The sequence below is a fragment of the Rattus norvegicus genome, chromosome 7 (genome assembly GCF_036323735.1).
Source record: "Rattus norvegicus strain BN/NHsdMcwi chromosome 7, GRCr8, whole genome shotgun sequence".
In the NCBI taxonomy this organism is placed as follows: Eukaryota; Metazoa; Chordata; class Mammalia; order Rodentia; family Muridae; genus Rattus; species Rattus norvegicus.
The window spans coordinates 135433571-135444680 of NC_086025.1; the positions used below are offsets into that span (position 1 = coordinate 135433571).

Genomic DNA, 11110 nt, shown 5'->3' on the forward strand with positions numbered 1-11110 from the left:
ACCTAGAATAGTTCACTTGAATATTTCTGTTTGTGTACTTGTTTTTGAGACAGGATTTTATTTTGTAGCTCATACTGGCATCAGTGGTTATCCTCTTGCCTCAGTGTCTCAAGTACTGGAAATAGTTCACTTTATTCTCTATATAGACAAGGCTGGTCTTGAACTCACAAAGAACTGCCTGCCTCTGCCTTCCTAGTGCTGGGATTAAAGGAGTGTACCACCACACTTGGCTTTGAGTACTAGTTCTACTTCTATTGTGCTTCTGCTGTGAGAGAGTGAATTGACACTGAAAGTACACAATCATCAGGAATGGTGTGGCTCGTGCTTATAATCCTTGCAGTTGGGAAGTCGAGGCAGGTTTTTGTCTTATTTTGCTGTATACTGTCCTGTGACTCGTTGAATTCACTGTGTGGCAGGGACTGACCCCATTCTTGCCAGCTGCAGTTTTTGAGCACTGGAATTATAGGCAGTCAACATCATGATCTACCTTTTCTTTATTATGTTTTTTTTCTTTTTTGTTTACTTGTTTGTTGTTTTTCAAGACAGGGTTTTGCCATCCTCAAACTCAGATCTATCTACCTGCTTCTGCCTCCAGAGTACTGGGATAAAAGCGGGTGCCATTACCATTCGCCTTTATATTCATGATAAATGACAAAACTCAAGCCTTAGTTAGGAAACATTAACAGAACTGAAATTAATATTTAGATTTGATGGAAAGACTTCCAAAATATCTTCTTTATGTTTCTAAAATTGGTATAGTCCTTTCTTACATCTGGTATGTTAAAAAAAAAAAAAATCTCTGTCTTATTTAGTCACAGTGACATCTACTGGTGAAAGCCATTAGCACCATTTTGCTGATTGCTGAGCTCTAAAGAAAACTACCGGTTTGTTTTTTTTTCTTTTGGAGGCAGTTTTTCTTTTTGTTTTTTAAAGATTTTTTTTATTTATTATATATAAGTACACTGTAGCTGTCTTCAGACACATCAGAAGAGGGCATCAGATCCTATTACAGATGGTTTTGAGCGTCCATGTGGTTGCTGGGAATTGAACTAAGGACCTCTGGTAGAGCTCAATCAGAGGTCTTAACCGCTGAGCCATTTCTCCAGTCCCAGTCTAAATGTTTTTTTTTTTTTTTTTTTGGTTCTTTTTTTTTTTTTTTTTTTTTTTTTGGTTCTTTTTTTCGGAGCTGGGGACCGAACCCAGGGCCTTGTGCTTCCTAGGTAAGCGCTCTACCACTGAGCTAAATCCCCAGCCCCTAAATGTTTTTAACTACAAAGAAATTACAGAAGATACAAAGAGGAAAAGGGGGAAAACGTAAGGCTTCCCATCATGCTTACTAATTCAACTTTTTTTTTTTTTTTAATGTGTGCTTGACAGGGTCTTACTTATAGGTCAGGCTGGTTTTGATTTCACTATCCAGCTGTACCTGCCTGGTGTTGCTGAGATGGCAGACAGGTTCTATCTACTATTCCCAGCATGGATTTTCTTAGTCATAAGCTTAAAATTTATTTTATGTATATGGGTGTTTTGCCTGAATATATTTGTACACCCATGTTTATGTACATGGGTGCTGGGTACCAGAGGAGCTCAGAAGAGGTTAGGATATCAGATACTCTGGAACTGGAGTCATAAATGGTTATGAACTGCCATGTGTGTGTGCTGGGAATCAAAACCAGGTCCTCTGAGCAGCCAGTAATCTGAGCCAGTAGTTCTCAACTCTCCTAATGCTGCAACCCTTTACTATATATCCACATGTTGTGGTAACCACCCAACCATAATATTATAATCAACTATTTCATAACTGTAATTTTGCTACTGTTATGAATCATAATGTAAGTAACTGTTTGGCTGATGGTCTTAGGTAACCCCAGTAAAAGGGGCCCCAGATTGACAACCACTTCTGAACTACTTCAAAGTCATCTCTCCTGCTCATGAACTTTTTCTTTTTTTAAATATGCTTTTTCTGGGCCTTTTGGTGCATGCTTTTAATACTAGCATGAGGGAGGCAGAAGTTGGTGAATCACTGAGTTCCAGGCCTCCATATTCAGATATCGTGTTTTTGTGTTGGTGTGAGTAAGTGTGTGTGTGTGTGTGTGTGTGTGTGTGTGTGTGTGTGTGTGTGTGTGTGTGACACATGAGGGGAGGAAGGAAGAAATTATGTGTACTTGTACTCCCTCTTTGTGTTTACGTGTGTGTGAGTGCAGGTGCTTGTAGAAGCCAGAAGATGTTGGATACCCAGATGCTGAAGTTACAGACTAAAGTGTTAAGAGATCTATTCTAAGAGCTAGGTCCTGAACTCTGGTCCTAGTAGAGCAGTAAGCCCTATTAACTTCTGTACCTTATCTCCAGCCTTAGTGATGATCATTTTTTTTTTTTTTTTTTTTTTTTTTTGGTTCTTTTTTTCGGAGCTGGGGACCGAACCCAGGGCCTTGCGCTTCCTAGGTAAGCGCTCTACCACTGAGCTAAATCCCCAGCCCCGTGATGATCATTTTTATAGACTTTTACCTTTCCCCTAAAGTTCAGTCCTTATGTTCTTGCTTACTAACTACTTTTCTTTCTGTTTATTTGTAGGTTATATTATTGATAGGGAGTATTTATCTTTGAGCCTTTTTTTGAACTTTTTTTTTTTTTAAACATAGGGTTTCTTTGTAGCCCTGGCTGTCCTGGAATTCACTCTGTAGACCAGGCAGGCCTCATACTCATATAAATCCATTTGCTTCTTTCTCTCTGGTGTAGGAATTAAGCATGCATCCAACCAGAGAGCTGATCTTAAGTAGATGTAAAATAAATTTAAAACTGTACATCGAGTGGATGCCTGGTCCCTGTAGAGATGAGAAGATAGAGTCAAATCCCCCTGGAACTGGAGTTAAAAGACAATTGTGAGCAGTCATTGCACTTATCCACAGAGCTACCTTCCAGACCCCATTTCTCCCTAGGATGCCCAAATGTTTTCTTTTTTTGCTTCTCAAGGTCTATGCTTGCTCTACCGTATATTCTCATCCATCTTCACATTGGGGAGTTTGGGAAGAGGAGGTTCTCACTAAGTTGTCCATTCTGTCTTCTGATCTCTCAGGCAACCTGTATATATGTCCCTGCCTGCATCACATGCATCAGTACGTAATGCTCAGATATACATGCAAGTAAGACATTCATATACATAAGTGAATCTAAAAATACCTTCATCAGATTGCCTATAGACAAGTCTGTAGGTTATTTTCTTGATTAATGCTTGGTATGGGAGGACCCAGCACACTGGGAGCTTGGTCTGTCCTACAGGTCTTACATGGTGTAAGCAGGGTGACCATGCCTTGGAGATTAAACTAATCCTGCCTCTTGTTTGCCTTGTTCTGCCCTGACTTCCCTCAGAATGGAGTATGGCCTAAGAGTTGTAAGAGGAAATGAATCCTTTTCTTTCCCAAGTTTTTTTTTTTTTTTTTTTTTTTAAACAGTGTTTTTCACAGCAAGATGACAGTTAAGGAGCCCAGATGCCTAATTGGAGTTTTTAGAACTATATAGAAATTAACTTCTTGAATGGTAGAATACTCGCCTACTGTGTGGAGGCACGGAGATCAGTTCTAGAATGATGTTTTGTTTTTGTGTTACAGTTCTTGACGTTTTCATTTCATCATACTTTAGTGATTCCCGGGGTCTCCACAGAGAATAAGGTTTTGACTCTTCGTGATCTTGGAAGGCTTGGCTTTAGCCACACTTGTTTACTTAGAAGCCATTGAGAATATCTTTAACAGCCATAGTTGGTTCAGAAATTGATGCTAGAGGCAACTGTTGGATTTGGCCAAGACTGTCATTACACTGTGCCTCTGGTTTCCTAGTTACTTTCATCACAGGAAGGCCAGTCTTTAATTTATCTCACTGCTTAACTGGTACCATGTTTTAAGATTAAACTGTTCTTTTCTAAAACTCTTATTTAAAAGGGGTGGAGAACAGATTCCAGTATGATAGTGATGTCATGTTGGCTTCTGTTTGGCATGGGTCTTACTGTTTAGCCAAGGTTATCCTGGAACTACTATGTAAACTTAAACCTGTAGCCCCTTGGCAGTCCCTCGGGTACTTATTTGGGAGGTTGAAGCCAGAGAATTGCTTGAACCTCAGAGTTCAAGGTCATTCTGGGCAAATATAGCAAGACCTTATGTCAGATTAAAATAGAAAGACGAGTCTTGACAGAACGGTGTGTCATGGGCTGGTTAGATGGCTCAGCAGGTAAAGATACTTCCTGTCAAGGCTGACAGCCTGTGATTGGTTCCTGGAACCCATGTGGTAGAAAGAGAACTGATTGCCAACAGTTTTCCTCTGGCTTAGACAAGCATCCTACACACACCACTCATGGAAGAATCAACTGTAATTAAAAGTGTAAAAAGAGGGGGTGGGGAAAAAAAGTGTAAAAAGAGGGGCTGGGGATTTAGCTCAGTGGTAGAGCGCTTGCCTAGGAAGTGCAAGGCCCTGGGTTCGGTCCCCAGCTCCGAAAAAAAAAAAAAAAAGAAAAGAAAAGAAAAAAGAAAAAAAAATGTAAAAAGAAAAGGGATGGTGCTATGAGTGTGATGTACCAGTGAGATTTTTTTTCTCTATTTTAATTTTATTTGTTTATTTATTTGGTTATTTGAGACAGGGTTTCTTTGTGTACCCCTCACTGTCCTAGAACTCCCTCTGTAGATCAACCTGGCCTTAAATTCATGAGAGGTCCACCTGCCTCTGCCTTGCAAGAGTTAAGATTACTGGCATGTGCTACCATCACCTGGCTCTGTCATGAGATTTCTATAACTGTTTTGTCCTACCCATTGCCACCTTTCTCCTTTTTATTTCAGGTGATCATGGAGCTCAACTTGGCCTTCATGGACCTGGCGGTGATGGAATACATGATGAGACAGCAGGTGGAGAAGAAGGAGAGAACAGCCCTGATCCCCAACCCCAAGCTGGTCGCAGGACTCGGCGGGAAGCATGTACATGCCCCTATTGTAAAGACAGTGAGGGGAGGTGAGCTCATCTTATTGAATATAGAATTTTTCTTTTTTTTATAGAAATAAACAAACAATGAACATAGAAATATGAGGGAAAGTGTATAATTTTATTATTTAAGACATAGGGAGTGGGCTGGAGCGATGGCTCAGTGGTTAAGAGCACCAACTGCTCTTCCAGAGGTCCTGAGTTAAGTTCCCAGCAACCACATGATGGCTCACAACCATCTGTAATGGGATCCCATATCTTCTTCTGGTGTGACTGAAGAGAGCGACAGTGTTGTACTCACATACACAAAATAAATAAGGTTTTTTATAAAAAGATATAGGAGAGGTTGAGTGTGTAGCTCAGTTGGTAAAGGGTTTTCCTAGTATTTATGAAGTCCTGAGTTTGAATCCCAGCACTGCATAAAGCAGTTGTGGTCATACATGTCTGTAATCACATGTCATGTGACAGACTTTTCCTGTGTAACACATACATGTGTCTGTTTAACCCCAGATAGGGAGTATATAAAGTGAGGGGTTGAGCACCAGATATATAAAGTTGAGGACATGACCGTTCCAAGCTGTGGTTGAGGGGAAGGTTTTCATTGTAGATATGAGGTGGAGTATAGCCAGAGGCACTGAAGAGTTCAGAGCAAGGAGAGAAAGTAATAGACTAAATAATAACCAGTAGATTCGACCTGGCCATAACAGGAGACAGAACAGGGTAGAAAATGAGACAGAAAGATAAAAAACGAGAGACGAGAACACTTGTCTAGATGGCAAGGTTGTATGGGAAGGATAAGCTTAGGGAGGGAGGGAAGGTTATAAACTGGAAGAGTTTAGGGTAGGGGCAGGGATTAATAGACGTGGTCTGCCAAACTCAGCAACTTTTATTCTATTTCTTTTTTTTTTTTTTTTTTGGTTCTTTTTTTCGGAGCTGGGGACCGAACCCAGGGCCTTGCGCTTCCTAGGTAAGCGCTCTACCACTGAGCTAAATCCCCAGCCCCTCTATTTCATTTTTATTGTTTGTTCATTTTTGAGACAGGGTCTGTTTATGTAGACCTAATTAGTCTGGAACTCACTATGCAAATCAGACTGTCCTTGAATTCGAAGAGACTTCCAGTGCTTGGATTAAAGGTGTGAGACCACGTCCAGTTCCCATAAACATAATTTTTAGTCACCTGATGTAATTGTTGTCTAACTTAGGCTTAGGCCTGGGAGGCTCTAGCCTCCCTACAGTCTAATATAGGCCTAGAATGTTTTTAGTCTCTGAGACTTACTGCTGAGTAAGCTTACACTTTTTAGCTCTTGTTGGCTGGTTCAACCCATCTATTCTGCCTCAGAACTCCTCTCTAAGCTGACTGATTCAAACTGGCTTCTTACTTAATTTCCCTGCTTCACCTCAAACTAACTCTAGCAATTTGTTCTAATCTTTTGACTTTTTTTTATTCTCTGGTTCATTCTGTCTTTACCTGTGTGTAGCTTATTATAACTCTCTTCAACTTGGTTGGGGGGGGGGGGCTCTCCCTGTAAAACTGCTTCTGAACTCCACTGACTGACTGAACAGAACTGACTAGAACTCAAGATCTTCATGCTTCTGTCTCCTAGGATTAAAGGCTTGTCTGTATTCCAGCGGAGGTGGCATAGTGAGTTCTAGGATTACACAGACCTAGAAGGTCTTTGGATATGATCTCTTGCCAGAGCAGCCATGTTCTGAATTATAATTCCTCTATAAGCTTCTTATTTTATTTTACATGGAATCAGGGTAATGCTCCATCTCCTAACTTGGCCTTGGCTTCTGTCTCCTAAGTAGTAGAGATTACAAGGATGAGCTTCCATGCTTTTCTTTCACCCTTAATATTCAGGCCTAGAGGAATGGCTCATTTGTTTATTTTTGGTTTTTGAGACAGGGAATTCATTTGTTTGTTTGTTTACTTATTTGTTTTTATGTAGCCCTAGCTGTTTTGGAACTTACTCTGAAGACCAGGCTGGCCTTCATTTCAGAGATGCACCTGCCTCTGCCTCCTGAGTGCGGAAGTTAGAAGCATATGCCACTACCAGCATCTGTTTAGTAGCCACCTCTAGAAAAAGCAAATACTGCTCGTGACATAAAAAAATAAAAAGAGAGCAAGGACTAATAGGATATAGCTTTGTGTAAAAAAAAAATGCATGTAAGAACGTTAGTGAAGCCAGATTTGTTGGTGACACACATCAGCTACCACACTACTTGGAAGGTATAAGCAGAAAATTGCAGATTTGAAGCCCATCTAGTCTAAAAGTCAGTTCAAAACCAGCCTGAGCTAAATAAGATTCCAAAAAATAAACAAACATCCCATAAAGCCAGGCCTGGTGGTATATATCTGTAATCCCATCACCCAGGAAGCAGAGACACAAGGTTAATCCCAGGTTTGGAGCCAAACTGGTCTACACAAGGAGATCTATGGTAACTTGGGCTATATAATGATTTCTTATTGCAAAAATAAGGAGATAAACTTAGAAACTGGAGATAAACTCAGTAATAGAACATTTTCCTAGCATTCAGAATCAATGAGAAATCAGAGTTAGAAGCAAGAGCTGTATAATATGACCTACTCATGTACTATATTATTCCTTTACAACATTTCTGAGCTCACATTCCAAGTATTGGGGTTTTGTGTAGCAATATACTTTGAGATTAGAATGTTATGTCTCCAGGGAACCAGCAATAGCTCAGTAGTTAAGAGTACTTATTGCTCTTGCAGAGGATAGAGGTTGCAGTGCACAGCTATATGTAACTCTAGTTACAGAGGATCTAACATCTTCCTCTGGCCTCTTTCGGACATTAATAAAACAACTCATAAAAAAGTACCAAAACGGGGTTGGGGATTTAGCTCAGTGGTAGAGCGCTTGCCTAGTGAGCGCAAGGCCCCGGGTTCGGTCCCCAGCTCTGAAAAAAAGAAAAGAAAAGGGGTTGGGGATTTAGCTCAGTGGTAGAGTGCTTGCCTAGCAAGGGCAAGGCCCTGGGTTCGGTCCCCAGGTCCGAAAAAAAGAAAAGAAAAAAAAAAAAGAAAAGAAAAGTAACAAAATAGCTTGTTTTTGGTGATTTTTCCTGTGTTTTCAGGAAAAGCAGAGAATGTTATTTCTTTTTTTTTTTTTAAGATTTATTATATATGGGTACACTGCCGCTGTCCTCAGACACACCAGAAGAGGGCATCTGATCTCTTTACAGATGGTTGCTGGGGTTTGAACTCAGGACCTCTGGAAGAGCAGTCAGTGCTCTTAACCCTTAACCACTGAGCCATTTCTCCAGCCCAGAATGTTATTTCTTAATTGATGTTTTTTGTTGGGTTGCTTGTTTTTTTTTTTTTTTTTTTTTTTTTTTTTTTTTTTTTTTTGAGATAATACTTTTGCTTTGTATCCCTGGCCCAGTCTGGCTTTACATGTAAATATGTTTGTTCTTTCTGCCTCTACTCTTGAGTACTGGAATTCCAGGTAGGTATCACCCATACCTGGCAGAACCGTGGTGTTTTTGCTATTGTTGATATTTTGAAACAAGGTCTTACTGTAGAACTCTGTCTGGGTGGCCTGGAACTCAAAATGTATTTGGTTGTACTCAAACACACGGAGATCTAACTTCCTCTATACCCAGCCTAACTTGTAGTTTGAAAAACTCTCTTCAAATCCCCCAAAACTTTCCTCTTACAGATCTCCTTAAACAAGTTTTACCTTAATAAAGGTGCCTACAAGTGGATCACATATAAGGAAACCTTGGCTTAGCAAAGACTGTATAAAACTATTCATAATTTGAGAGATGGAGATAAATGGGTCTGTTATGTTGCCTGGTCTAGTCTCTGGGCTGAAATAGTTCTTTTAGTTTCCACATAGCTAGGATTACAGTCATGTTCTATTGCACTTCCCTGTTTGTTTTCCCTTTTTTCAAGTTTTATCCAACCCATTCTTTCTCCATTAAATCTCTGATACTATGCTGGGTGGGCAGTTAAGTGGGTAAGAATATTTGCTGTGAAAATAAGGACCTGAGTTCAAGTCCTCAGCACCCATCACTTCATTCATTCGTTCGTTCGTTCGTTCGTTCGTTTGTTCATTTATATTTGTTAGGGTTTCCCTGTATAGCCCTGGCTGTCTTACAACTCACTATATATAAGACCATGCTGCTCTTGAATTGAACCCCCATGCCTGGTCTATAACTTGGATTTGGGAAGCAAAAAAATCACAATCAGCTAAGGGTTTTACCTTTAATGCCAAGTGTGGTGGTGACTCACACTTGTAATTCCAGAACTTGCAAGGTAGAGGAAGGAAAGTCTGGAGACCAAAGTTAGTCTTGGCCAGCTATATAGTAAAATTTGAGGCTAGCCTGAACCATATGAGACCCTGCCTCAAAGCTCTCTCTTCTTCTTCATACAAAAGAACTGTGCATGGAAGTTGAAGGGGATGGAACTTATAACTTAGTGTGTGAGAGCTTGTCTTGATTAGAATTTCAAAGGCAGCTTGTGTTACATAATACATTGTCACAAACAAAACAGGAAATGGGCTAGAGGGATGTCTCAACAGTTACTTTTTCACAGTACCTGAGTTCAGATGCTAGTACACACATCAATAGCTCGTAACTACCCATGACTTCAGCTACAGGAATCTGATGCCTCTTAAGATACCTATATTCACATGCACACAACCACACATAGACAATTTTTTTTTTAAAGGATTTGTCTGGGTGGTGGTGCCCTTTAATCCCAGCTCTCCTGAGGCAGAGGCAGTTGGACCTCTGTGAATTCAGGGCTAGCCTGGTCTACAGAAAAAGTTCCAGGACAGCCAAGGCAACATAAAGAAACTCTGTCTCAAAAAAATGTTTATTTCTCTATTTGCATGCAGCCCATAGGCCAGAGAGAACTTGGGAGTCTGAATCTGCTGGTGTGGGTCACTTGGTGGTGATTGCTTGAAATCAAATTCCAGTCTTCTAAAAGAGCAAAAGCACTCTTAACTACTGAGCCATCTCTTTAGCTCCCAAGAAAAATAACAGTTTAAAAAACACAGGCTAGGTGTGGTAACCCATGCCTTTAATTCCAGTATTTGGGAGGCAGAAAGAAGGTGGATCTCTGAGTTTGAGGCTAGCCTGGTATACACAGAGTGAGTTTCAGGACAGCCATGTCTACACAGAGAAACCCTGTCTCCATATACAAACAAATATACAAATCCCAAAGAAAAACAACAGGGGCTAGAACAATGGCTCAGCAGCTAAAAGTGTTGATTGTCTTCCAGAGCAATTAGATTCCCAGTACCCATATGGTAGCTCAGAACCATTTGTAACTTCAGTTCCAAGAGACCTATCATCCTTCTCTGAACTTAGTAGGCACCAGGTATGCTGTGGTGCACATATATATTTTTAAATCTAAAAATCATTTTGACTCCCTACAGAGACAGGGCTTCTCTGTGTTGCAGGCCTGGCTGTCCTAGAACTTGCTCTGTAGACCAGGCTTCCTTAGAATTCACAAAGATCCACCTATTTCTTTCTTCGGAGTGGCAAAAAAGAGTAAGTCTTAGTGACAGGTATGACAGCACACACACCTTTAATCCTACCTAGCATTATGCAAGCAGAGGCAGGTGAATCTCTAAGTTCCAGGACAGCCTGGTGTACACAGAGAGACTCTTTCTCAAAGACAAACAAGCAGAGGCTGGAGAGATGGCTCAGTGGTTAAGAGCACTGGCTGCTCTTTCAGAGGTCCTGAGTTCAATTCCCAGCAACCACATGGTGGCTCACAACCATCTGTAATGGGATCTGATGCCCTCTTCTGGTGTGTCTGAAGACAGCCACAGTGTACTTATTTCAATCTTTACACTTCTTGGTTCCTTCATTTCTATCTCCAGAGTAATAAATCATTATGTTCTCATTCTTAGGGGCTCTGGAGATCCTGGCAAAAAGAAACAGCACATTTGTCATATCCAAGGATGCGGCAAAGTATATGGCAAAACCTCACATCTCCGTGCACACTTGCGCTGGCATACAGGGGAGAGGCCATTCATGTGTAATTGGTCATACTGTGGGAAGCGCTTTACTCGTTCGGATGAGCTTCAGAGACATAAACGTACACATACAGGTGAGTAAGACCCGAGGGAAAAGGGAAAGCAATAGATAAGAAAAGATGTAATATGCCCATGAAGCT

General features: G+C 40.7%; 1 protein-coding gene across 3 annotated transcripts in view; it reads left to right on the forward strand.

The window, feature by feature from the left end:
* The window catches only part of Sp1 (Sp1 transcription factor), a 30650-nt gene that overhangs the window by 13707 nt on the left and 5833 nt on the right, over positions 1 to 11110 (forward strand). For all 3 annotated transcript variants that reach the window (XM_039078432.2, NM_012655.2, XM_039078431.2), the window contains exons 4-5: positions 4821 to 4989; positions 10845 to 11044. In XM_039078432.2, coding sequence (XP_038934360.1) covers positions 4821 to 4989; positions 10845 to 11044 — 369 coding nt within the window. The remainder of the gene's footprint in view (positions 1 to 4820; positions 4990 to 10844; positions 11045 to 11110) is intronic.